The sequence below is a fragment of the Osmerus eperlanus genome, chromosome 26 (genome assembly GCF_963692335.1).
Source record: "Osmerus eperlanus chromosome 26, fOsmEpe2.1, whole genome shotgun sequence".
Taxonomy (NCBI): domain Eukaryota; kingdom Metazoa; phylum Chordata; class Actinopteri; order Osmeriformes; family Osmeridae; genus Osmerus; species Osmerus eperlanus.
This window is the reverse complement of record NC_085043.1, coordinates 10,609,113-10,636,244: the sequence shown is the minus strand read 5'-3', so window position 1 is coordinate 10,636,244 and position 27,132 is coordinate 10,609,113. Positions and strand designations below refer to the sequence as shown.

At 51.3% G+C, this 27,132-nt stretch overlaps 4 protein-coding genes across 5 annotated transcripts; 2 read left to right on the top strand and 2 right to left on the bottom strand.

Annotated features, from left to right (window-relative positions):
- Positions 1–3,533: 3,533 nt before the first annotated feature.
- LOC134012765 (cytochrome c oxidase assembly factor 7) lies at positions 3,534–6,056 on the bottom strand. Of its 2 annotated transcripts, none has more exons than XM_062452324.1 (4): positions 5,782–6,056; positions 4,713–4,913; positions 4,301–4,441; positions 3,534–4,126 (listed from the first exon to the last, which is right to left on the bottom strand). In XM_062452324.1, exons 2-4 carry the CDS (start codon positions 4,816–4,818, stop codon positions 3,687–3,689), a joined length of 687 nt encoding a protein of 228 aa, XP_062308308.1. In that variant the 5' UTR covers positions 4,819–4,913; positions 5,782–6,056; the 3' UTR covers positions 3,534–3,686. The 2 variants fall into 2 exon arrangements, with proteins under 2 accessions (XP_062308308.1, XP_062308309.1); XM_062452325.1 differs by lacking the exon at positions 5,782–6,056 and adding an exon at positions 5,067–5,132.
- zyg11 (zyg-11 family member, cell cycle regulator) lies at positions 5,125–11,878 on the top strand. The gene is made up of 18 exons (XM_062452322.1): positions 5,125–5,566; positions 5,752–5,917; positions 6,170–6,381; positions 6,562–6,879; positions 7,027–7,140; positions 7,277–7,393; positions 7,471–7,611; positions 7,763–7,939; positions 8,029–8,093; positions 8,209–8,308; positions 8,421–8,471; positions 8,866–9,027; positions 9,147–9,194; positions 9,333–9,530; positions 9,842–9,894; positions 10,275–10,372; positions 10,458–10,619; positions 10,809–11,878. Exons 1-18 carry the CDS (start codon positions 5,543–5,545, stop codon positions 10,823–10,825), a joined length of 2,223 nt encoding a protein of 740 aa, XP_062308306.1. The 5' UTR covers positions 5,125–5,542; the 3' UTR covers positions 10,826–11,878.
- A 129-nt stretch (positions 11,879–12,007) lies between these two features.
- echdc2 (enoyl CoA hydratase domain containing 2) lies at positions 12,008–15,014 on the bottom strand. Its single transcript, XM_062452323.1, has 11 exons — positions 14,536–15,014; positions 14,015–14,082; positions 13,847–13,934; positions 13,598–13,684; positions 13,404–13,496; positions 13,112–13,168; positions 12,917–12,979; positions 12,660–12,784; positions 12,530–12,580; positions 12,372–12,419; positions 12,008–12,282 (listed from the first exon to the last, which is right to left on the bottom strand). The coding sequence occupies exons 1-11, from the start codon at positions 14,762–14,764 to the stop codon at positions 12,205–12,207; spliced, it is 987 nt and encodes a 328-aa protein (XP_062308307.1). The 5' UTR covers positions 14,765–15,014; the 3' UTR covers positions 12,008–12,204.
- A 4,261-nt stretch (positions 15,015–19,275) lies between these two features.
- LOC134013120 (leucine-rich repeat-containing protein 52) lies at positions 19,276–26,858 on the top strand (the record flags this gene model as incomplete). The annotated part of the gene is made up of 2 exons (XM_062452904.1): positions 19,276–20,635; positions 26,593–26,858. Coding segments are annotated over exons 1-2 (915 nt in total), but the record flags the coding sequence as incomplete, so codon positions are not given.
- Positions 26,859–27,132: the final 274 nt, after the last annotated feature.

Below are 27,132 nucleotides of genomic sequence, written 5' to 3'. Positions count from 1 at the left end.
AATAAGAGAGAGAGACAGAGAGAGAGAGAGACGGACCACCAGCTCCACTTCACAGCCTGAAGGAACTATTGTGCTACCTGTGTTTAACAGGGTACCTGCACGTATTCCAGTTGCCTAAGGGCATGCCTGGCCGGTTGGCTAAACATCCTCCTCCACAGGGGAGACACCAGCACAGGCCTCTCTCACTCAGGAACTGAGAGCAGACATGACAGGCTTCTGCAGTCCTGTAGCTCTGCAGCCCTGCTCTGCAGCCCTGCTCTGCTCCGCTGCCTGGCATGCTTTCAGATGTTAAGAGTACGGAAGTGTGATACTAGTGGCACACACACACACACACTCTCACACATGTGCACACACTGTCAGGCGCTAGTTGCACAAACACTTCAACAAGCTGCCAGAAGCCTCAGAAATACTTGACACACAGTGATTATGAAACATGGAGGAACATACTATCTCTGTTTGCTTCTGAAAGACATGGACACTGCACACAGCAAAAAACATGGCCAAATGAAAAGTCACACACACACAAGCTGACAGACATGACACAGCAGGGCCCTGGACACGTGACTACACATGGCCAGAAAGTGCCATATTTCAGCAGTTTCCCCTAGCAACCGCAGCACTGGCCTCGTCTGGAAGCAGACTGATGAACAGCAGCGTGGAGCCGTCTGACGGTGGAATGAACTGACAGAACCTGCTCATACAGGCCTCCCGTAACCACACACACTTTCTCATTGTGGAAGTCTCGTTTCACACACACATGTAAGATAATCTACACTCTAGCTAATCCTATTTGCGGGGCCAGAATGGGTTGGAGCAGATGGCCCAGAGCTGCCAAACAACACTGCAGCACTGGGATTAGAACCTATGGTGCTGCAGGTGGGCTGGACAGAGAGAGACAGACAGAGACAGAGAGATAGAGGCAGAGATATGGACAGACAGAGAGAGAGAGACAGAGATATGGACAGACAGACAGAGAGACAGAGATATGGACAGACAGAGACAGAGAGAGAGACAGGGTTATGGACAGACAGAGACAGAGAGAGAGACAGACAGGGTTATGGACAGACAGACAGAGAGACAGAGATATGGACAGACAGAGACAGGGTTATGGACAGACAGAGACAGAGGGAGAGACAGAGAGACAGGGTTATGGACAGACAGAGACAGAGAGAGAGACAGGGTTATGGACAGACTGCTGGAATGTGAAAGGTTTCAGTTTAGACACAACTGAACACAGTTGGTCAGTGCTACATTTTAAAGTTGCTAATGGTCAAGTATTCTGTTCCAATCCTCCAGAAGATCAACAACAACCAGGTAGCCAATTACTGCTGAAGCAGTCTTCAGCTACAAGTCTCATGTCAGAATGACACTCAAATCACAACCTGAAAGTGATGATTTTCACGGCCGGTCTCACTCCTAAACCCAAGGAAAACCAGGTCTCCACAACAACATACCCACGTACAAACAGCATGTAGCGAGTTAACGTTGAACAGGGGCATTGACAACATCAAATAAGAATGCAGGCATATCTCGTACTCCCAGCGTGCTTCCAGAAGAACATGTCACCTCTTTCGCGGTGGACGCGGCAGCTACACACCCTCATCCTAAATATCACGGCAGAACATTCCGCATGAATCTAGGTGATAGGGTCAGGCAGCGCCGCGTCACGCATTACTGGACCCTGACATGAGAGCCAAGCTCTAAGAGCCATGGTTCGACGCTAGGAAAACAAGCGTTAGCTAACAATAAGCTAACCGTGTTTGACAGCCATTATTGTTCAAACGGACATCTTGACTCAGCTGGGCCGCTCTGAATGTGCTTCAAGTGCATATCTACCAATTGCCTCCACTTTGTTTAATAAGGCTGGCAATAGGGCCTGAATAAACGGCAGTCGTAAACGTTAGAAATCTATATCCCTTATTTACAAACAGGCATTTATTTATCTCTGGGGATAGCTAAATAAACTAGACAGTAAAATGTAAGATTATACTGTACATCTAAGCGAAAATGGACAGCCAATAAATGATGACCCGTGTCTGGCTAACGGCCTGGGGAACATTTCTCTACTTCTGATCCTCCCCGCTGCGTCAAGCTTGTGACGGAACACTATTGAACTGTATTGACCGTTGGATGCGCTTGCTAGATCCATCACTGTAACTAGCTAGCTGTAACGTTACTGTTTCCGATCAAGACAGCTTGCCGGTTAACGTGGAGCCTCATGGCAGCACATACGGTCTGTGTGACACTCCCCAGAGCTACGGAGCCCGGTGTCACACCGATTAAAAATAGTTGACAAATACTATACATTGAGTGTGTCGAGTGTTGAAACCTTTCTAATGTCGTTTAACTCGTTGAGAGGAGTGAACGCACCCGCCGCACCTCACCGGAGACACTCCCCGGGTTCTGGGCGGGACCGGCATGGTTCTCACCGAGACATCCCGAGCAAAGCCGCGAGGGCCGAGCACCAGGGAGGACCCCACGCGCACAGGGCGCGCCAAGTCAGACAACTAGCTAGCTAGCTTCTAAACTAGAAGGGGAATGGTTGCTAGGCAACTTTCGCTAGTTGTTAAAAAAACGAACATGAGAATGAAGCCAGTTAACTTCTTAAAAAAAAAAAAAAACAATAACAGTAAGCAACTCAGGTCAACATGGTTTGTTCAAAGCGCCATTCTCCATCCTCCACTCAGACAGTGCTAGCGTAGCTTGCTAACTAACATCTACAGTAGCTAACGGTACGCTACTGTAGTGTCTAGCTAGCAGTCAGGATTGCTAGATTAAGCTAGCAAGCTAGCTGGTCTGCATACTCAACCGACCTCTTCAAAGCATGCTCACATGGCTCATAAACACTAGCAAACTATGATTTTGTACAAACAAATATGTAAACCATACCCCTCAATGATGCGTGCCAGTTTCCTCGTTCACAGTTTCAGCTGAAACAGCGGCTCTGTCTCCTCGCGTGCTGCGGAACGCTGCCTATCTCGGTGTGCCTGCAACAGCTGTGTTCTGTTTTGAATGAGGGAGTAGAGATGGGCTTGGCAGGGTGGAGCCACCGAGGAACAGATATATCTGGCACTGGTTGTATCTGTTTTAACGTATGGTTGCATCTTCTCATTTGGAATAAAACGTTGAATAATTTTGGTCTACTTGTTCTGCTTTTTCAAATATATTCATCACTAAGTTTAAATTTACATTAATGGTTCCGATTGAGAAATCTCGGTATCTACTCATCATTGCAAAACAAGCAGCGCCGTCTGAAAGACATGTACACTGCAGACCGCGGAGGGGGGGGACGACGACACATTTTCAAGACAGTAAACTGAATTGTACTGGGAACATAAGCAGCCAACTGAAACTTGAATTAGCTGCTCCTGCTGTGGTCTAACACTTTGACTTTAGCGCCTTCTTGTGGCGCATTTTAAGAACGTTATCTAAACGGGAATACTTTTAAATGGTCTACTTCTGTAGAAAAGTCAAATAAACTCACATTCTGCATTTTAAATCTGTATTTAGTTACAAATAACAATTTGAACTGGTCTGTTTTCATTTCTTTATTTAGACATATAATTTATAGAAAGTATTTACAGCAGGTCAAGAATCAGGCCTGAACACGATCGGCCACACTCCAACACAAGCTGCCTCATCACGGCAGCGTTCCTCCTGGAGAGTGAGAACGTCTCACAGCACGGTCACTCTCCGAACCTCAGCTGTCTCTCCTTCTCCTGCCCATGCAGCTCCCTCGCTCGCTCCTTCAGCTCCTCCGCTCTCTTCTCATCCTTCTCCGTCCCGTCCCCAAGTTTGTACATGCGGCTGGCGTTGGCACAGCCCCACACGTGTCCCAGCTCGCAGGCCCTGCTGGCGTAGCGGAGAGCCAGGCCCATGTCCTTCTCCAGGCTTGAGCCCTGGATGAACAGGGCGCTGAGGTTGAAGCATGCCGGAGCAAAGCCCCCGGCGCAGGCCTTGTCGTAGTAGCGGTGCGCCTGCTGCGGGTCGGGCCCGGCGTCCGTGGCACGGCCGTCCAGCGCCAGCAGGCCCACGTTGTGGCAGCCGTCCAGGGACTTCTTCCCCCCCGCGTCGCAGGAGCGCAGGAAGCAGGAGTAGGCCGTCTTCAGACACTCCGCCACGCCCCCTGGAGCACAGACAGAGGGCACAGACAGAGGGCACAGACAGCAGTATTATTAACAACAAAACAAACAAACAAAAATTAGGGGGAGGGGGGTTCTGTGTTCAGTGTTCTCGGTTCTGTGTTCTAGGTTCTGTGTTCAGCGTTCTAGGTTCTGTGTTCTAGGTTTTGAGTATGCACCTTTGCCGGTGACGTGGTAGGCTCCTAGCTTGTAGCAGCTCTCCCCGTGCCCGTGGGTTTCACAGTTGTGTTTCAGCACCTGAGCTGTGGACTCATAGTTCTTCTTCACACCCTCCAGGTAGTCAGCCAGCCTCTGGCATCCTTGCATTGGAAACATTTGAATATGTTTAAAATATATACGTCTATTGCAATAATACGTATATTGTAAAATGTAAATATAGGGGACAAACATATTAATAACGCATTCTAAAGTATTGTAATGAAGCAGAATAAACGAACATGGATTATAACATGTATGTACATATAGAACACATAGTAGAAGCGGGTGAATGTTGCCCGTCAACACTAGTATGTAACAAAACATTCTGGGTATTTCAGCACCCCAGACCCAGGGACAGCGCTGTACTCTTACCTTCAGGATCCTTCTCTCGGTAACACTGGTAGGTGTACTCCACGCCCAAGTTATCTAAAAACTGCTTCACCTCCTTCTCGTCTTCAAAGTTAATGAGTCCTGCCATTTTCTAACACGAAAGATTAGCTACGGCAAGAACAGTCACTTAACCCCACGTGCTGAGTGTCCAACTTGTGACCTTGGTGTGGAAGGATTCAGTCACTACGGGATGACAAAGATATTCACATGAAACGTAGTAGGTTGTCCACTTGTTAAAAAACATTTAACCCTGGTGTGTAAACATTGACCGATTTAAGTAAATAGCTAGCTAAATGTGAGATGATCTGTAGAGTTCGATTTTTCACTTCTTCCTACTTGTCTGCACATACGGCTTCCGTAGTCGTCAGTCCTCCCTCCCCCTTTTGGCCAAGTACTTCCTGTGTCGTAACCCTTGTTTATTATCGGCTAGCCTATCTGTCAAAATATTTGCTAGTTGGCAACAATATCATCAATGAAATCTTTTCTCGACAAGATTACTTAGACATGTCATGAAGCGTCTGAGCTATCGATTTGGAAATATGGTTCGAAAATGAAATTCAACACGGATCAAAATTGTCTAGCGGCATCAAGAACAGACGATTTTTTAACATCAACAAGTTAGCGTACACAGCAGAAATTGAGCTTGCTCGTTAACGCAGTAGATAGCCTCGCTATTTTCAGCAAGCTCTACAGGGCTTTGCAAGCAAATGAATTAAGGAAACAGAGGCGGGGTTACTTGTTTTGACCTAGCTTTATATAGATAGAAATATACACCGTTTTGTTTAAAACTCGGCCTTGAACAGTTGCTACAGATGGCCTGCAATTTTCTGACAACGGTAAGTCTATGTAGATCTTAAAGCAAATAAACGTTACGTGGCCGTATGGTATTTTCCTATGATCTTAAAAGAGTTGCATATTGCAACATTGACGAGGACAAGTGCTCATAATAAGTCAGTGCTTAATGAGATGACTAGATCTATTTTTCTATGTGGCTGAAGTGTAGTGTTTCTGTGTGTTGCAGGACGAGGCGTCTCCCGCTTCTCTCACGGACCTGTGTCTGTCGTACATGACCTGCAACCTCGAGCGCTTCTGTGTGAAACAGGCAGACGGCTCGCTCTGTCTTCGGGAGTCCCTGGTCTTCCCGCAGGAGCTCGCGGACCAGCTGCTGGCTAAAATGGCCACGGAAGGTGAACAAGGGGTTTCCGGTGGTGTGTCCCAACTGGTTTTAAAACAAACTGTTTGCCGTACATACGCCGGCGGCGTGTTCACCTTACAACAGCAGCTGTGGTCTGCCTCTGTCACCAGATTCGTCACAAATTCACAAACATAATTACTGGAGATTTTCCGTCCAGAGATGTTAACTCCGGCAGCGTTTCACTAGTGAAGTGCTTGTGAGAGGTATTGAGAGTGCTTGTGTGTGTGTGTGTGTGTGTGTCCAGGGCTGCTGAATGACAGCACGGTGGGGGTGTTTCGGAGCTGTGAGTACTTGCGTTTGAGGCGAGCGTGTATCCGCACGGCGAGGATCTCTGCAGAGGCGTTCCAGCGAGCGCTCTGCCCTCACAGGCTGCTGGAGCTGGACGCGGCCAGGGTCAACGCAGACCTCACCATCGATGACATACTGCAGGGGCTCGCCACCAACAAACACTGCCAGGTAAAGTGGCTGGAACCTTGGGGATAAAACTAAATACTCTCTCGCTCACTCTCTCGCTCACTTGCTCTCTCTCTCACACTCTCTATCGCTCACTCTCTCTCTTGCTCTCTCTCTCACAGTTTTTTTTTGCCCCTTCTCTCTTTCTCTGCCTCCATCTCCCCCCTCCCTCCCCTCCCCCAGGAGAGCCTGCAGCGTCTGGTCCTGACTGGTCTGACCATGTCCTCCCTGGAGGAGCCAGGCCACCATGGCTTCAGCTCCCTGCCCGCCCTGCGCTCGCTGTCCCTGGCCAGCGTGGACTTCTACGACGCGGGGCTGGTGGACGTGTGCTCCCTGGCCCGGCTGGAGAGCCTGGACCTGTCTAACACCTCCGTCACCAACCTGACGCCCCTGCTGGGGCTGAAGGCCCGGCTGCGTTCGCTCACCCTGCACCAGATGAAGAGACTGGAGATGAGCACCGCTCAGCTGCTGGCTGTCATAGGGCAGCTGGACGCCCTGCAGGTGTGTGTGTGTGTGGGAGGGAAGGGGCGGTATGAAATACAGACATTGTATGTCTGTATTTTTTTACTGGCAATCCTTTCACGGTTTTCCTGTATGTTTCCCTGTGTGTGTGTGTGTTTCTCTGTGTGTGTGTGTGTGTGTGTGCAGCACCTGGACATCAGTGATGATAAGCAGTTTACGTCTGATGTGGCACGGCAGCTGCTGTGCCAGCCTGGCATCCTGCCCAACCTGCTGTCCCTGGACGTGTCTGGCAGGAAGCAGGTGACCCGGCTGGGGTCAGGGGTCATGGCTGGGGTCAGGGGATTAGGGGTTAAGACAGATAACCAAAACACCTCCATACATACCAGTCATACTCCACAGAGAGTAGTAACCTGTGTGTGTGTGTGTGTGTGTGCAGGTGACTGATGCGGCGGTAAAGGCGTTTGTGGAGGAGAGACCTGGGATGACCTTTGTGGGGCTTCTGGCCACAGACGCAGGCTTCTCCCCCTTCCTGTCCGGAGAGGGCAACCTGCAGGTTGTACTACTGCTCTGCAGGGGTGTGGACATGCCTGGCTGTGTATTACATACTGACGTGTGTGTGTGTGTGCGCAGGTGACCGGAGAGGCTAATGAATCCCAGATCTGTGAGGCGCTGCGGCGCTACAGTGAGAGGGAAGGCTTCGTGAGAGAGGCACTCTTCCACCTGTTCAGCCTCACACACATCATGGAGAAACCACGGCCAGACATCCTCAAGGTGCACGCACACACACACACTCACACACACACTCACACACACACTCACACACACACACACTCACTCACACATACTTGCTAACTGTAGCTATCCCTTTCTCTCCTGATGCTACACCCAACATCCCTTCTCTCCCTCTCTCCTCTCCTCTCAGCTGGTGGTTCTGGGCATGACCAACCACCCTGCCACCCTGAACGTCCAGCTGGCAGCCAGTGCGTGTGTGTTCAACCTGACCAAGCAGGACCTGGCGGCGGGCATGCCTGTCAAACTGCTGGGCACCGTCACACAGCTACTGCTGGCTGCCATGACGACCTTCCCCAACCACCAGCAGGTAGGGCCAGGGGTCAGGGACCAGGGACCAGGGGCCAGGGGTCAGGTTTAGGACCTGCGGTGACCAGAATGTGGACCTTCTCTTTACAGCTGCAGAAGAACTGCCTGCTGTCTCTGTGCAGCGACAGAGTCTTACAGGAGGTGCCTTTCAACAGGCGAGTCACGCACACACACACACATGAACAGAAATATACACAGACACTAAAAACACACACACGTTCCAGAGCAGCCAACCAGAGGTGAAGGGAACATGATGGTGTGTGTGTGCAGGTTCGAGGCAGCCAAGCTGGTAATGCAGTGGCTGTGTAACCATGAGGATCAGAACATGCAGAGGATGGCTGTGGCTATCATCTCCATCCTGGCAGCCAAGGTGCGTGTGTGAGAGTGTGAGCTCATTCTGAGTCAGTATTGAATGTGTGTCAGTAATGATATGTGTGTGTGTGTGTGTGTGTGTGTGTGTGTGTGTGTGTGTGTGTGTGTAGTTGTCTACAGAGCAGACGGCCCACTTAGGAGCAGAGCTGTTCATAGTGAAGGTAAGATCCTGGAACACTCTCCCTGTCTCTCTCTCCTAACGCTCTCTCTCCTAACGCTCTCTCTCCCTGTCTGTCTCTCCCTGTCTCTCTCTCCTAACGCTCTCTCTCCTAACGCTCTCTCTCCCTGTCTATCCCTGTCTCTCTCTCCTAACACTCTCTCTCCTAACACTCTCTCTCCCTGTCTGTCTCTCCCTGTCTCTCTCTCCTAATGCTCTCTCTCCTAACGCTCTCTCTCCCTGTCTATCCCTGTCTCTCTCTCCTAACACTCTCTCTCCCTGTCTGTCTCTCCCTGTCTCTCTCTCCTAATGCTCTCTCTCCTAACACTCTCTCTCCCTGTCTCTCTCTCCTAACGCTCTCTCTCCTGTCTCTCTCTCCTGGCGGTCTCTCTGAGTAGCAGCTGCTTCACATCGTGCGTCAGAAGGCGTCCCAGGGCGTGGTGGACGCCACCCTGAAGTTCACACTGAGCGCGCTCTGGAACCTCACAGACGAATCACCAACCACCTGCCGCCATTTTATAGAAAACCAGGGTCTGGATCTGTTCATCACCGTTCTAGAGGTACGGAGAAACACACACACTCACACACACACACTTGACTCATCTTTCTTCTTTTAAACCTCCCTCTCCCTCCCTCTCTCTCTCTGCCCCCCCCCCCCCACACACACACACACACACAGTCCTTCCCTACAGAGTCCTCCATCCAGCAGAAGGTTCTGGGGCTACTGGTGAGCTTGGCTCTGTTCCTCCTGATGTTCCTCCTGATGTTCCTCCTGTCTACACACCAGCCAATGGGAACAGGCTCCTCTCAACCCTCCCTCCCTCTCCTTCCTCCCTCCCTCCCTCTCCCCCCCCTCCCCCTCTAGAACAACATAGCGGAGGTAGGAGAGCTGCACATGGAGCTGATGGTGCAGGGCTTCCTGGATCACCTGCGCTCCCTGCTGCACAGCCCGGAGGTGGAGGTGAGCTACTTTGCAGCAGGGATCCTAGCCCACCTCACCTCCCGGGGCGAGCGGGCCTGGGGCCTGGGTCTGGAGCTGAGGAACGCCATGCTGGAGCAACTGGTACGAGGGGGTGCCGGGTGTGTGTTTGTGCGTGTGTATCTTTCTTATGGACCTTAGTGACTGTGTGTGTGTATATCTCTTTCTTATGGACCTTAGTGACTGTGTGTGTGTATATCTCTTTCTTATGGACCTTAGTGACTGTGTGTGTGTATATCTCTTTCTTATGGACCTTAGTGACTGTGTGTGTGTATATCTCTTTCTTATGGACCTTAGTGACTGTGTGTGTGTATATCTCTTTCTTATGGACCTTAGTGACTGTGTGTGTGTATCTCTCTTATGGACCTTAGTGACTGTGTGTGTCCACTCCCCAGCACTCTGCCATCCTGAAGTGGCCAACTCCAGAATGTGAGATGGTGGCCTACAGGTGAGACCCTCACTTACACTTCCTGTCCTGTCTGAGCACTTCCTGTCCTGTCGGAACACTTCCTGTCCTGTCGGAAAACTTCCTGTCCTGTCTGAGCACTTCCTGCTTCCTGTCTTGTCTGAGCACTTCCTGTCCTTTCTGAACACTTCCTGTCCTGTCTGAGCACTTCCTGTCCTTTCTGAAAACTTCCTGTCCTGTCTGAGCACTTCCTGTCCTGTCTGAACACTTCCTGTCCTGTCTGAGCACTTCCTGTCCTGTCTGAGCACTTCCTGTCCTGTCTGAACACTTCCTGTCCTGTCTGAGCACTTCCTGTCCTGTCTGAGCACTTCCTGTCCTGTCTGAACACTTCCTGTCCTTTCTGAACACTTCCTGTCCTGCAGGTCTTTTGGTCCATTCTTCCCCCTGCTGGAGTGTTTCCACACTCCTGGAGTGCAGCTGTGGGCAGCCTGGGCCATGCTGCACGTCTGCAGCAAGAATGGTGAACGCACACACACACACACACACACGCTCACACATACTCACGTGTCTGGTGTGTAATGTGTTCTGTCGCCCCCTGTGTGCAGCGGCGCGGTACTGCAGCATGCTGCTGGAGGAGGGCGGTCTGGAGGGGCTGCGGAGGGTGCACACGCACCCCGACACACACCCCGACGTCAGGGGCCTGGTAGACAGCATCCTGCTCAACCTGCACACACACGCAGCACGCACCGGCCAGCACACACACACAGGTACACACACACACACACAGGTACACACACACACACAGGTACACACAGACACACACACACAGGTACACACGTACACAGCTGAAACACACACAGTGTGGGTAGACAGCATGATTGGTGTGTATATATACTTCTCTGCTCATATTATTCTGTGTATAAACTTGTTGTGTGTTTCTGTTCATCTCCCTACAGAGAGCCAAGCCCCCTAACCTCATCCAGACCTTGTTTAAAACTCATCCAGCCATCCTCCAGACCTCGTCCAAACATCCCCCAGACCTCATCCAAACATCCTCAAGACTTCATCCAAACATCATCCAGACTTCGTCCAAACATCCCCCGGACCTCATCCAAACATCCTCAAGACTTCATCCAAACATCATCCAGACTTCATCCAAACATCCCCTGGACCTCATCCAAACATCCTCAAGACTTCATCCAAACATCATCCAGACTTCGTCCAAACATCCTCAAGACTTCATCCAAACATCATCCAGACTTGGTCCAAACATCGGCACACTCACCCCAGAGTCTGAAGGCTGTGCGAGTGTCTTCACATGTATAATATGTATATATGTGTGTGTGTGTGTGTGCTGTTCAGTTAGGGCTCAGGGTGAGAGAGACTGTTGAGGTCAGCTGTTCACCAGGGTGGAGAGACACCCCCTCACAGCAGCAGATAAGCTAGTGACCGTGCATGATGGTGTTAGTGTGTGACGCATGCTGGTGTTTCTGTGAATGTTCCTCCTCTCCTGGGAATGTTTGTTCTCATATCAGAGTTCCTACCCACCCTACGTGGTCAGTCGTGTCTACAGAGGACTCCAGTGGCAATAAACAGCCAACTATAGCTGTGTAGACCTGTGTTTGAGAGAGACAGACGTGTGTGTGTGTTGGGGATGAAAGCTTGTGACTTTATACACTACAGTCAGCAGCACAATGAACTGTGTGTGTGCGTGCGTATATATTTATCTCGATAGCGTGGTAAATAAGAAACTGTTGCTGAGACGGTGTTAAGTGTCGCACGAAAACTGTTCTTTTAGTCCAAACACAGCCTAAAGGAACCGGTGCACTTGATTCGAGTCACCTACAGTGCAGCCCATGGATGGATCAGCCCCATACGAGCCGGCTGCAACACTGATCAAACGCTCCTCAACTGAGAGCTGTCAGCACCATGACACCTTCCTGTTGACTGACTGTGGGCGGAGCAGGAAGCCATGTTGCTGCTGTGGTCAGGGGTGATATAATAAAGAACAGACTTATTGATGGTGTTTCGTGTTCTCCTCATGGGTAACCTAGCAACCTGCCTCCTCCATGACAAGCATGTCCTGCAACAGTGACCTCACATTTAAACATTAAAATATACAGAATATAACACATTAAATATATAACAACCTTCTTTGCAAGTGATAGTTATGTGAAAAACATTTTATTAGTGATAATCTTATTTGACAATATTTATTTAAACTTCTTAGACATTTCCTTAGTTGGACTGGGTGGATGGATATGAGAGGTTAGTGTGTGTGTGTTTAGTGTGTATTTTTCTACTTAAGTTATAGTGGATGTGTTACTCGAAAGTGGTTATAGTGTGTGTGTGTTACTCTCCAGTGTAATGAGGTGGTCTCTTCTCTATGAAGGCTGCCATGCCCTCCTGTCTATCTCGAGTTGGTATGACCTGGGGGGGGGGGGGGAACTGCAGTTAGAGCTAGGTTTTTATGAACTCAAACAGCCAATCACAAGTGAGTTAGATGTTAGATGTGTTACCTGGGCATAGCACATCCTCTCTATAGCCATGCCTGTGGTGGAGTCCACCTGGGAGACACACACATATCAAACACACCCCACAGGAGAACAGGAGGTCACATAAGGATGTGGAAGAGAGAGAGAGTGTGTGTGTGTGTGTGTGTGTGTGGGGGTCGTACCTCTATGCCTCTGTTCATGGCCTCCTTGGCCATCCTCACAGCGATGGGAGCCTGGAGACAGGAGGGGGGTGAGAGAGTCTGTCTGGGATCAGATGTGTGTGTGAGTGTGTGTGTGTGTGTGTGTGTGTACCTGGGGTAGGATCTCCCGGGCCAGGCTGACCGCCTCCCTGTATGCTGCGTCTCCAGTCTGGTTCTGGGGCACGGCCCGGTTCACCAGACCCAGCTCCTCCGCTCTCTGGCCCCCTACCCTCAAACCTGGAGGAGGGGAGGGGAAGAGAGGAGAGGCGAGGGGGGAGGGGAGGGGAGGAGAGGAGGGGAGGGGTAACTGGTTATCATGAGGTGCTGTAGATCAAGGTCTGGGTACGAGCGTCCAGGTATCTTCATCACCTGTGAAAATCATCTCCTTGGCAACAGCAACACCCACAGCTCTCGGCAGGCGCTGACTGCCCCCTATAGGAGAGGAGGGTGGGCACAGGGGGAAACCACATCTGAGGCACACACACAGTATGACACTCACACATAGTATAACACACACAGTATAACACAGAGTGTGTGTGTGTGTGTGACCTCTGGTTGTTTTACCAGCTCCTGGGAGCAGCCCTCGTGTCGTCTCAATCAGACCCATCTGTGCAGAGTAGGCTGAAACACACACACACCAGAGGACAGATGAAGGTTGGAGCTGCAGTGTCATTTGACAGACGGCTCACCTGAACCAATCACAGGGCTGCCTGCTTTTATTGAACCAATCAGATTCAGATTCACGTCTGCCTCTATCTAGACATGAATCTGCCTCCAGCTCTGCTCAGCTGTCGTCTAGGTAACACCATGAGCTGTCTCTGTGATGCCCGGGGGTCAGAGGTGAGGGGTCGCTCACCGGCGGTGCGGAGGTCACAGGCCAGGGCCAGCTCCAGACCCCCTCCCAGGGCCACACCGTCCAGCGCTGCTACGGTCGGCATGGGCAACGAGGCTGGCAGGGAGACACACACACACAATCACACACGCCATCACACACACCGTCACACACACCGTCACACACACCGTCACACACAACCACACACTCCTCCTCACCTATCTCCATCATCAGTGAGCGCAGGCCGTGAACAAACAGGTCAGACTGTGTGTTGTTCATCTGAGCTCTCTCCTTCAGATCTGCCCCTGCAACACACACACACACACAGAACCATCATGCAGCCGCACACACCTTCATATTGTCCAACATCTATACTTTTACAATTTTACTTTTTACAATTTTTTACAATCTTACAATTTGTAATGATATAACAGCCCCTCAGGCTGGGCGTGAAGCGGTGAACACACCTGCACAGAACACGCCTGGAAGCAGACTCCTGAAGACCAGCACACGGACAGCCGCATCACAGGACACACACGCCACTATCTCCCTCATCTGCAGCACACATACCTCAGCACTCTGTCTGTGTGTGTGGGGGTGTGTGTGTGTGTGTGTGTGTGGGGGGGGGTGCTCACCTGAGACACAAACACATTCCCTAGAGCGTTCCTGGCTTTCTGCCGACACATCAACACTTCAGCTATACCTGCACCAGAGGAGAGGAGAGAAGGAGAGGGAAGAGGAGAGGAGGAGAAGAGAGGAGAAGAGGGGGAGGAGAGGGGGAGGAGAGGGGGAGGAGAGCATGGAGAGAGATGAGAAGAGGAGAGGGAGGGATTGACTGACAGGAAGAGTAATCTGTATGGCTGCTGAGAAAAGTATGGCTTTAGAGGAAGTGTGTGCATGTTTCTAACGCTTGTCTGATTAGCTACCTTTATTGAGATTTTAACTCAAATCATGCTTAAAGCTGACATTTACACATCAATCTGACACACACACACAAACACCAGAGATGGCAAAAGTACAGCCATCCTTCACTCAGGTAGAAGTAAAGATACTCATGTTTAAAAAGACTGTTAACAGAAAAATCTACTTAAGTTGATTCCCATATCTGACAAACACACAGGGTTATAATAGAGCGTGCAGTTATAAACCGTCTTACCGGAGTCTTCACCGTCCAGCTGCCGTAGATCCACCTCCACGTCCGGTGTCTCTCTGTGTAACTGACGGGAGAGCGTGACAGCTTGTCCCAGCAAAGGACCGTTGCTCCCGAACAGCGATGTAACGCCAGGCCGGTGTATCGAACCTGGGGCACTGAGACGGTGCATGATCATGTTACCTGAGGCAGGTATCAGCGACAAGTGAGCAGCAAGGCTGCGTAGCGTCAACATGCTGCTCAGTGTCGGTGTTGCTGAACGAGGAAGTTCTCGCGACTCGAGCCTGAGTAAAAAAAAACCCGGAAACGTGCTCCCTATTGTGATAGTTCGAACTTTCCAATTTACGAAATCAAACAAAAAGACAAACACACCTTCATAATATGTAGTATTTGTCGTTAACCAAATCCTCTTTCGCGTGAGATCGTTTCTTTCTCGGGAACTGAGAAGGACAGGAGGGGTTGAGGACTCGAGGACGGAGGACCCTAGCGGTAATCACCGGGAAATGTGTACAACAGCACGCACGCAAAATGTATGCAGGCGTGCGCCCATTAGTGATGCCTGGTGTCATCAAAAAGGTTAACCTCTGTCTGTCTTTTCTCCCTCTCTCTCCAGCCAGACAGACAGTGACGTGGAGTTTCCGTGTGTGTGCAGCCTAGTCTGACCGTGCATTATTCAACATGTCTACAGGATCATCAGGGTCCAGGAACACAACATCAGGGAACACTTGGTGTGTGCAAGTGTGTGTGTGAGTGTGTGTGGTCATTTGTAGGTTGTTAGTGGACAAATGAATAGTTTACAGAGGGTAGAGAGTTCCCTCTAAATCCTGTCTCCCCCCCTCCCCGTCTGGGCCGCGGCTAGGCTCCCTGCGGCCCTCAGGCCTGCCAGACCATGGGCTGGAGTAGGGAGGCAGGCCCAGACAGGGAGCACCAGCTGGGCATGAGTCACGGAGGACTTGCCTGACCTCACACTCAGCTCTGCACTGACCTTTCTCCACTCAGACCATGAGATGGTCACACACAGAAAGACACACACACACATGCTGGCTCACACACACACACACATGCTTGCTCACACACACACACACACACACATGCTGGCTCATACACACATGCTTGCTCACATACACACACACACACACACACACACACATGCTGGCTCACAAACAAATGCTTGTGTGCTCACACACACACACACACACACACAGTCAGCAGAACAGAGTTGGTCTAGGCTCATCTGCTTCATGTTTGTTTACTAACCTCAGAGGAAACAGCCACAGTGGTGTCACCCAGTGTGTGTGTGTGTGTGTGTGGAGGGAGAGATGGAGGGAGAGAGACAAAGAAAGAGAGAGGGAGGGGGGGAGGGAGGGGAGAGAGCGAGAGAGAGGGAGAGAGAGGGAGAGAGAGAGGGAGAGAGGAAGAGAGCGAGAGAGGGAGTGAGAGAGGGAGAGAGAGAGAGAGAGGGAGAGAGAGAAAGAGGGAGAGGGAGGGAGTAGAGGCCTCAGGCTCCAGTGACAGCTGACACCGACACACGCCCCTGTTAAATAATACACATTGTCATTGTGCACCACGCACACACACACACATGCTCACACACACACATGCTCACACACATACATGCTCACACACACACACATACATTCCAGGAAGCAGTCAAGAGGAAAGTTACACTAATGATTCCAATTGCTTCACTTTACTGGCACACAATACAGGACAACCAGAAACACTCAGACACTCAACACTCCCAGAACGAACGATACACTGGTGTGAGACAAGCAGACAGGCAGACAGACAGGCAGGCAGATAGACAGGCAGATAGACAGGCAGACAGACAGGCATGCTGACAGACAGGCTGATAGACAGACAGTGTGTGGTGTGTGATCTGCTGTGTGTGATCTGCTGGTGTGTGGTCTGCTGTGTGTGGTGTGTGGTCTGCTGTGTGTGGTGTGTGGTCTGCTGTGTGTGGTGTGTGATCTGCTGGTGTGTGGTCTGCTGTGTGTGGTGTATGGTCTGCTGGTGTGTGGTGTGTGGTCTGCTGTGTGTGGTGTGTGATCTGCTGGTGTGTGGTCTGCTGTGTGTGGTGTATGGTCTGCTGGTGTGTGGTGTGTGGTCTGCTGTGTGTGGTGTGTGATCTGCTGGTGTGTGGTCTGCTGTGTGTGGTGTGTGGTCTGCTGTGTGTGGTGTATGGTCTGCTGGTGTGTGGTGTGTGGTCTGCTGTGTGTGGTGTGTGGTCTGCTGGTGTGTGGTCTGCTGTGTGTGGTCTGCTGTGTGTGGTGTATGGTCTGCTGGTGTGTGGTGTATGGTCTGCTGGTGTGTGGTGTGTGATCTGCTGTGTGTGGTCTGCTGGTGTGTGGTCTGCTGGTGTGTGGTCTGCTGGTGTGTGGTCTGCTGTGTGTGGTGTGTGATCTGCTGTGTGTGGTGTGTGATCTGCTGGTGTGTGGTGTGTGGTCTGCTGGTGTGTGGTCTGCTGGTGTGTGGTCTGCTGGTGTGTGGTCTGCTGGTGTGTGGTGTGTGGTCTGCTGGTGTGTGGTCTGCTGGTGTGTGGTGTGTGATCTGCTGGTGTGTGGTGTGTGGTCTGCTGGTGTGTGGTGTGTGGTCTGCTGTGTGTGGTGTGTGGTCTGCTGTGTGTGGTCTGCTGGTGTGTGGTTTGCTGGTGTGTGGTGTGTGGTCTTCTGGTGTGTGGTCTGCTGGTGTGTGATCTGCTGGTGTGTGGTCTGCTGGTGTGTGGTGTGTGATCTGCTGGTGTGTGGTGTGTGGTCTGCTGGTGTGTCTGCTGGTGTGTGGTCTGCTGGTGTGTGATCTGCTGTGTGTGGTGGGTGATTTGCTGGTGTGTGGTGTGTGGTCTGCTGTGTGTGGTGTGTGATCTGCTGGTGTATGGTCTGCTGTGTGTGGTGTGTGGTCTGCTGTGTGTGGTCTGCTGTGTGTGGTGGGTGATTTGCTGGTGTGTGGTCTGCTGGTGTGTGGTCTGCTGTGTGTGGTGGGTGGAATAGTCAACACCAGGCATGGCTGCCTTCTACAGGAATTATGCAACATCAGTGTGAGTCACACGACCTCTGGAGAGAGAGGAGCCTCTAGCCTGCTGTTGAGGAGAGCCAGGGCTAGCCTGCTAACCTGCTGTTGAGGAGAGCCAGGGCTAGCCTGCTGTTGAGGAGAGCCAGGGCTAGCCTGCTAACCTGCTGTTGAGGAGAGCCAGGGCTAGCCTGCTAGCCTGCTGTTGAGGAGAGCCAGGGCTAGCCTGCTAACCTGCTGTTGAGGAGAGCCAGGGCTATCCTGCTAGCCTGCTGTTGAGGAATGCCAGGGCTAGCCTGCTAACCTGCTGTTGAGGAGAGCCAGGGCTATCCTGCTAGCCTGCTGTTGAGGAATGCCAGGGCTAGCCTGCTAACCTGCTGTTGAGGTGAGCCAGGTCTAGCGTACTAACCTGCTGTTGAGGAGAGCCAGGGCTAGCCTGCTAGCCTGCTGTTGAGGAGAGCCAGGGCTAGCCTGCTAGCCTGCTGTTGGGGAAAGCCAGGGCTAGCCTGCTAGCATGCTGTTGAGGAGAGCCAGGGCTAGCGTGCTAGCATGCTGTTGAGGAGAGCCAGGGCTAGCGTGCTAGCATGCTGTTGAGGAGAGCCAGGGCTAGCCTGCTGTTGTGTGAAACCATCCCTCCATGTTGTACTTTGTAATCTTTAACTTGTGCACACACACACACATACGCACCTTATGGTTACTGAGGTGGGGAGAGAGAGAGAGAGAGGGAGAGAGAGAGAGAGAGAGAGAGAGAGAGAGAGAGAGAGAGAGAGAGAGAGAGAGAGAGAGAGAGAGAAGAGAGAGAGGGGCCTAAATGTCAGGACAAGAGACACGTCCTCACCAGGAAACGCTTCCATGAGTTACATAAACACAACTCAGGTCTAGTAATGACAGCCTGAGCCTCTGGTAGATTCAGAGCGGAGACTAAAGACTAAAGCATTTGATTAAAGAATCTAGGAGACCTGTCCTGCAGAATTAGGTCAACTCTAATGTTAGACATCCAGGAAATATCACTAAAATGTTATACCTTTAAAATCAAACCCTGAAACAATGTAGAAACTAAATTCTAATTCAAATTGCTTTAACATGCTAAATGCTTTATTGGCATGAATGGTCAGGTTCTATCTATGGATCTATTTATGTATCTATCTATCAATCTATCATTCTATCAATCTATCAATCTATCAATGTATAAACTTTATGAAAGTATTTTAATTGTATTGATGTGTATGGAACAGGAATAAAAGGTAGCTAGACTTGAAGGGAAACTATAATATAGTTGACATACAATCTAAAGTTGTTTGTGGAGGAGCGCGCGTCAGGAAACAGACCGCAGCGTCTCAGATGCGCGTGGTCACCAGACTCCGTCTGCACCTGAAGTTAACCTGCGTCTGGGCGGACACAGACACCACCTGGTTACGTCACTACAGGGCTCCCAGCTCCTGTGACGGTGCTGGACAGAGCACACGCGCTAGCACGCACGCGCGCACACACACGCACACAGGCAGCAACAGCAGCATCATTGCTACAGAGAAAGAGAAAGGGGAGAGAGAGATAGAGAGAGGAGAGAGAGAGAGAGAGAAGAGAGACAGAGAGAGAGAGAGAGAGAGAGAGAGAAAGAGAGAGAGAGAGAGAGAGAGAGAGAGAGAGAGAGAGAGAGAGAGAGAGAGAGAGAGAGAGAGAGAGAGAGAGAGAGAGAGAGGGAAAGGGGGGGAGAGACAGAGACAGACTAGAGGAAGAAAGAGAGAGGGGGAAAGAGAGCGTGAGGGGGAGAGAGTTAAAGCGACCAAGCGCTCCAGCTCACATCCACATAGTTGTCTTGAGAAGCGAGATCGACGCAAGCCGTTTTAAGTCATATTCTCTAACGGAACCGCCGTTTGAACGAGGCACAGGCCACACATCTAGAATCGTCGTTAACGGAACGGAAACAAGTGTTTGGGCTAGAACGTCTCCTCTCGAGGGGTCACATCCTGGAAGGTGCGCATGTCTATTGTTTGTAAACTAAATTAACCACACATTCTGTCTGCCTGACGACTAACTCACTGAAATGAAAAACCGACGCGACGATTTCGTGCAGCAAGTGATCCGCTGTGGTCTGTTCAACCGGAAAAATATAAATCTGGTAAGCATAAACGATTCTCACTCGCCACGCGATTAGAAACGTCTCTCGGTCACCTTCGAAATTAACGAATGTCTTTTGGCGACGTGCGTGGCGCGAGTGAGCGCGTGCGAGTGAGTGACCGATAGTCCTTTTTGAGAACGAGAGAGGGAGCGAGGGAGAGAGAAAGACTGGATATAAACAGCACCCAGAGATCCAGGCAGCGCGAGCCAGCTCAGCCGAGTATCCGCTCAGCTACACTCCCACTCCCGCGTACCCATGCAGGATGTCCGGGCTGGGGCGGAGAGTCCTGGTCCTGCTCGGCCCGAGTTCATGACGCTCTGGGTGGCCTCGTCATGTGTCTCCTGCCCGGCCCCAGCGCGCAGTCCCTCCGTCTGCTGTTTCTCCTGGTCTTCGTGATGGGGGTGGCTCCGTCCCCGGCTCTAACAGCCGGCTGCCCCGACAGATGCGTGTGTGACGACCAGCTCGTGGTTCAGTGCGCCGGGCAGGATCTCACGCGCTTCCCCACTGACCTCCCTCTGGCCACGCGGCAGCTAATCATCTCCAACAACCGCATCGGAGACCTTCCCGCGCTGCAGCTTAACTACCTGTCTGACTTGGTGTACCTGGACTGCAGCAACAACTCTCTCACCGAGATCTCCGAGTCGACATTCGGGAATCTTCGGAAACTGGCTTACCTGGACCTTTCCTATAACAAACTTGCTCTAATCGAGGACCGGACGTTCGGGCCTCTGGCGTCCCTGGTGATGCTGCGGCTGACGGATAACCCGAGCCTGGCCGAGATCCACCCGGACGCGTTCGCGGAGAACACGGCCCTGCAGGTTCTGGATGTGTCTCGGAACAACCTGACCGGGCTGAACATCAGCACGCTGATCGCGCTGCCCGCGCTCCGCTCCCTGGGGCTGAGCGGGAACCCGTGGCGCTGTGACTGTGACACGGAGGACCTCTGCTTGTGGGTGCAGATCGAGGGCTTCAAGTTCCAAGGTGAAGATATCTGGTCTCTCTCTCTCTGTCAGCACGGCACTTTTTAGTTTAGGTTTTAACTCCTTAAAATGTTGTCGAAAAATGATAATCATGCGTTGATTTAGCAGACGTTTTTATCCAAAGTGACGTATAGAAGGAGGGGGAGCGGCGGCAGGGGGGCGGGGGGGGGGGGGCGAGTCTGCGACCTGTTAATATGCAGTCAAATGTTCTACCACAAAGCTAGCTACCCACCCAAATATGTTTACAAATGTAGGCTGTTTATATGCAGTTCCGGTCAGAGCGCTATGCTGGATGTTAAGCTGCATGGACGCTCTCGTGGTCTGGCCGTGTCGGCTGTTCGGTGGCAGCAGCTTATCTGGGCCGGACTGGCCGGAACACGTTCCTGCGCTGTTAATAGCACGCGCCAGCGATGCTGCAAGGTCTTATCCGTTGTTATTGTCACATCAACTCGTTTAGCTAATTTGATTGTGGGTGCTCAGTCAATAGTTCCTGACAGTGTAGCTCTGTACTTCAATCCCTCTCTCCTACACACACACTCACACACACACACTCACATACACACTCACACACACACACACACACACACACACTCACACACACACACACACACACACACACACACAGACACACACACACACCCTCCCTCCATCTCCACACCACCTCCTCCCTGCCCCTCAGACTGCGAATTATACAATGACAATCGGGGGGGTCAACTTCTTCTCCAGAGCGTGTATCGACCCCCCCACCTGTGGTTTTTACCTCTTTTGGGGGGGGTCCAAGTCTTAATTAGGGGGGTAAGACCCCCCCAAACCCCCCCCGTAATTCGCACCCTGCTGCCCCCCCCCTCCCCGGAGGACCAGCATGTCCCCAGTGAGGCGTCAGGACAGTGGGGGTGGCCTGACCCCTGCTCAGGACAGTGGAACAGGAGTGTGTGTGAGGATCTCAGATGATCCTGCCTCTCAGCAGGGCGACCCGCTGGAGGGTTACACCTTCTCACGTCAGTGAGTTTCTCCTACAGAGTCCAGACAAGATCAAGTTCAGCACATGACAGAGTTCATTTGCAACAAAATGTGTGATATTCAGGCTTTTCCAACAGTTCAGACAGGGATACGGCAGATGTGACGGTCTCTCCTCACGTCTGCCTGCAGTCTGGGAGGAATGATGGTCTCTCTTGTAAGTTCTCCTGCAGGTTCTAGAGGAGGAGAGGAGAGGAGGAGGAGAGGAGAAGGAAATACAAGCTACAGAATAACATCTCTATCATAATAACATCTCTATCATAATAACATCTCTATCATAATAACATCTCTATCATAATAACATCTTTATCATAATAACAGCTCATATAATACAATTCAGTATTTTGTTTCACAATTAAGACAGCTGCAGAAAAGCATGTCAAATACAAACAATCTCACTCTCTCAGTCTCTGATATGGTGACTATATTGACATGGCAGCTATAATCAAGTACAGTAACCAGACTGACAGTCAGGAGAGAGAGAATGGGGTCAGGAGTGTGTGTGTGTGTGCATGTGTGTGTGTTTTGTATGTGGGGCATGCTGTGAGTAGAAGGCAACAGTACAGGGTGTGTGTGCGCCCGTGTGTGTGTGGGTATGTGCGCCTGTGTGTGTGTGTGTGGGGGTGGGTGGGTCTGAAGCAGAGTGTGAGTTAGAGTACATTCTATTGTTTGGAATGCCCTCCATGGTGACTGCAGGGCTTACAGGGTAATATAGATTCCAGCTGTCCTAGGCTCTTAGCAGGCTGTGTGGGAGAGGGAGAGACGTAGAGACAGAGAGACATAGACAGAGAAAGAGAGACGTAGAGAGAGAGAGAGGAAGACGGAGAGGGAGAGAGAGGGACATAGACAGTTCCACCTGTGCTCTGAATAATCTAGCTCTCTGTCATCCTCCCTGCCTTCCTCTGATCATCTGGAGCAGAGCGATGAGGAGAGCAGCCAGGAGGAGGAGTCTCTGTGGGCACACCTGGGTGTGGAACGTCCCCCCTCCCCTGGGGTTCAGGAGCGTGTGGTTTGGAGCGCGGCCGGCCCAGGGTCACCGCAGTGCTTACTCAGCATGCTGCGTGGACATTGATTTGATTGGCAGAGAGAATCGTCTGCATGCTCCGTTGACAACCCCGCCTCCCCTCTCTGTCTCTGAGGCAGCCTCTCCATAGAGGGAGAGTTCGGACTGAGGCAGAGTGTGGCAGGGTGGGGCATAGTGAGGCTGGGGAGAATGGAGGAGGAGGCAGAGGCAGGGTGAGAGAGAGGGAGGAGAGGGAGAGAAGCATATTTGCATTGTGAGCTTTGAGGCAGAGCTCTGCCCCAAGCTCTGTGTGTTCCTGGTGGAAAGGAATAACAAGCTGGAGAGAAGAGAGAGAGAGAGGCTGGGGGTGGAGGGGGGGCTGGAGGGGGGTTAGAGGGTACTTAGGGATGGGCAAGGCTGTGGACGCTACTATGGGGGAAGAGGGTGGAGGGTACTGGGGGGTGGAGGTTGTAGGTCCAGGGTACTATGAGGGGAGAAGACACGGGGGGGGGGGGGACTTTGTGAGCAAAGCTCCCCCCCAGGCACAGAGCCAAGCTGGGGAGGTCGAGCGTGGAGGAAACGTTAAATATTCATAGAGAGAAGGATGGAGTTGAAGAAAGAGGGAGGGAGGGAGGGAGGGAGGGAGGGAGGGGAAAAAGACAGGTGGATGCATTCACATTGAGCATACAAGGAACAGAGTTAAAAAGATGAAGGAGGGATAGAGACATGGAAGGAGGGATAGACAAATAGGAGAAAGAGAGATGGAAGGAGAAAGATAGAAAGAGGAGACAGACAGATAGGAGGAAGGGAGGTGTGGATAACGGAGGAGATGGAGTGAATAAGAAAGTATGGAGTGATAGAGAGATGAAGAGGAGCGTATGGATGGAGGGGTGTGTTCACAGCAGGTATTGTGATGCCGAGTCATTGATAGCTCTTACATGCTCATGACGTTCATTATTGATGACCTGGAACAAGTAGACAACCACAGCCTGTAACTGAAGACTGGAGTGGTGTGTGTGTGTCTTCTTTCTAGTTTTCTAGGTGGTGGTGGAGGGGATGGAGGGATGGAGGGAGAGATGGTACAGAAGAGGGAGAGAGGGACAGTGGGAGGTTTCAGGGCAGTAGTCTGACTAACGCTGAGCCGAGAGGAGGCCTGTGTTTTTATCTTCTCCCTGATGTAGCAAAGGTCAACTATTCTTAGCTAACATATCTTCACTGTTCAGCTGGCCAACCAGAGAACAGTTAACATATCTTCACTGTTCAGCTGGCCAACCAGAGAACAGTTAACATATCTTCACTGTTCAGCTGGCCAACCAGAAAGCAGTTAACATATCTTCACTGTGTTCAGCTGGCCAAACAGAGAACAGTTAACATATCTTCACTGTTCAGCTGGCCAACCAGAAAACAGTTAACATATCTTCACTGTTCAGTTGGCCAGCTGAACAGTGAAGATATGTTAACTGTTCTCTGGTATAACGGATATGTTAACACTGTTCAGCTGTTCAGCTGGCCAACCAGAAAACAGTTAACATATCTTCACTGTTCAGTTTGCCAAACAGAGCGCAGGAAACTTTTCTTCTCTACTTCCTGTCATCTTGGTGAGGTTGGTTCTCCTCACACATACACTCACACACACACGCTCACACATGCTTCCAAAGCTACATATCTCTATACCTGCTGTTCATATTCTCACTCTTGGACACGCTTATACACTCACCCCCCCCCCACACACACACCCTTATGCACCCCCACACACACCCTTACGCACACACACACTTATACCCACACAGACACACACACACACTTATACCCACACAGACACACACACACACTTATACCCACACAGACACACACACACACTTATACCCACACAGACACACACACACACTTATACCCACACAGACACACACACACACTTATACCCACACAGACACACACACACAGAAAGCCATCTGTATTGGCATCATTAGTAATGTTATAAATATCATGTTGACTGTTAGAGTGGCCCAACCCTCAGGTTAATCCCTCTTACACCAGATCAGCTGTGTGTGTGTGGGTGTGTGTGAGTGTGTACTAGTGTGTGCGTGTGTGTTGGGGAAGTGTAGGTGTGTGTACTGTGTGTGTGTGTATCCAGGGTAGTTGGGTAGTTGTGGTGTTGTGTACCTAGAGGCCAGGCAGTAAACAGTGATATTTCTAACATTACTAATGATGCAAATGCAGATGGTAATCTGTGTGTGTGTGCGTGAGAATGTGTGTGTGTGTGTGTGTGTGTGTGAGAGAGAGTGTGTGTGTGTGTGGGAGTGTGTTCAGGGTCTTAAAGTTGATCAGTATAGAGAACAAGTGCAGAGGTCAAGGCATCACTAATGAGTTTAGTTACACAACATTCCTGGCTAGCTCAGAAGCATCTCTAATCTAGTCTCTCTATTTCTGCATCTGAGAACATCCTGAGTAACGTCGATATAAATGTCACTACGTACAGGATCTATGTATGTAAGAAGATATACATGTGGTCTGTGGTGTTGACCTGAACTAACCTGAAACCCACATGGTACCCTTCTCCTTCATCCCTCTCTTCATCCTCCTCCTCTCCTCCTCTTCTCTTCTCTCCTCCCCTCTTCTCTTCTCTCTCATCCTCCCCTCTCTCTTCCTCTCTCCTCCCCTCTCTCTTCCTCTCTCCTCCCCTCTCCTCCTCTTCTCTTCTCTCCTCCCCTCTCCTCTTCTCTCTCATCCTCCCCTCTCTCTTCCTCTCTCCTCCCCTCTCCTCCTCTTCTCTTCTCTCCTCCCCTCTCCTCTTCTTTCTCATCCTCCCCTCTCTCTTCCTCTCATCCTCCCCTCTCGTCCTCCCTCCCCTGTGTCGTATCTGCTGGGTGAACACATGACCATATTCATCCAGCTTCATGACCTTCCTCTCTCTGGTGGAGCAAGGGGTCATCACTAACTGTTCTCTCTGGTGGAGAACAGGAGCTAACCCGGGATCAGGGGTCAGGAGTCAGATCTGAACTTTCACTCCGGACAGAAGCAGAACCATGATGGAACCAGAGATCAGAACTCTCTCTCTCTCTCTCTCTCTCTCTCTCTCTCTCTCTCTCTCTCTCTCTCTCCCCCACACACTCCCTCAATCTGAACACTGGCTTGGGCTCCAACAACTATAAATCATATTTGGCCATTCTCTCTCTCTCTTTCTCTCTCTCTACTTCTGTCAGACCTTTGGCTGTATTGGAGGATGAGTGCAGTTTAATTAACAGTTATCTGGCCTGCACATATATCAGAGATGACAGTTCTCCCATCCAGACACACGCACCATCCTCTCTCCCCCCTCTCCCCCTCATCCCCATCTCTCTCCCATCCCCCTCTCTCTCCCCCCCATCTCTCTCTCCCCCCCATCCCTCTCTCCCATCCCCCTCTCTCTCCCCCATCCCTCTCTCCCATCCCCCTCTCTCTCCCCCCTCCCATCCCTCTCTCCCACCCCCTCTCTCTCCCCCCCATCCCTCTCTCCCACCCCCCTCTCTCTCCCCATCCCATCCCTCCCTCCCTCTCTTCCCTCCCTTGATAGACAGTATACTGAACAAGAAAAAACCTAAACTTTGAATCAAAGCTGTTTATAACATCAAGTACCAGTTATGTGATGCATTATGCTGTGTGTGTGTGTAGTAATCCACTTGAGTCTTGCAGTCTTAGACAGTCCAGACCTGAGGAGATTTGTAGTGTCTGAGGCTATCACTGTATTATGTGTGTGTGTGTATGTGTGTGTGTGTGTGTGTGTGTATGTGTGTGTGTGTATGTGTGTGTAGCTGTCTGTAATAATTGATTTCTCCTTTCTGTCCTGCCCTCCAACTTTCTTTTCTTCTTTACCCCCCCCCTCCCCCTTCTCTCCTCTCTCTCCCCCCCCTCTCCTCCCGCTTCCTCCCCCTCCTCCTCTCCCCCCTCCTCTCCCCCAGACGAGGGTCAGACTGTGTGCCAGGGGCCTCCAGACCTCTGGGGGCAGCGTCTGGCGGAGGTGGGCATGCAGCTGCGTGCAGACTGCCACCAGGGCCTGGGCTACTGGGACTACCTGTTCTTCATCGCCATCGGCTTCGTCATCTTCTCTGCGGGGACGGTGTCTGCCTGGGTGATGGGGGTGCTGATGGTGCTGTATGAGCGCTACAGCAGGAGGAAGGAGGACGAGCTGGACAGCGAGGACGAGGAGGGGGGCGGAGGGGGGGGCTGCGGGGGGGGAGGGGGGGGGCAACCAGGGGAACGGGGACCTGAACAAGCCCGGCATGCAGGTGTGAGGTGTGAACCTTCTGGAAGAGGAGGGGGGGGGGGGAGAGGAGGAGGAGGAGGAGGAGGAAGGAGCACTGAGGACTTGGATTTAAATATTTACTGGACTGATATTCTGTTCTGTGTGTGTATTTGTGTGTGTGTGCGTGTAAGTGTGTGTGCGCGCGTGTAAAATAGAGATACACAGCAATAAGGGGGAATATGCCTTCCACTTCAGA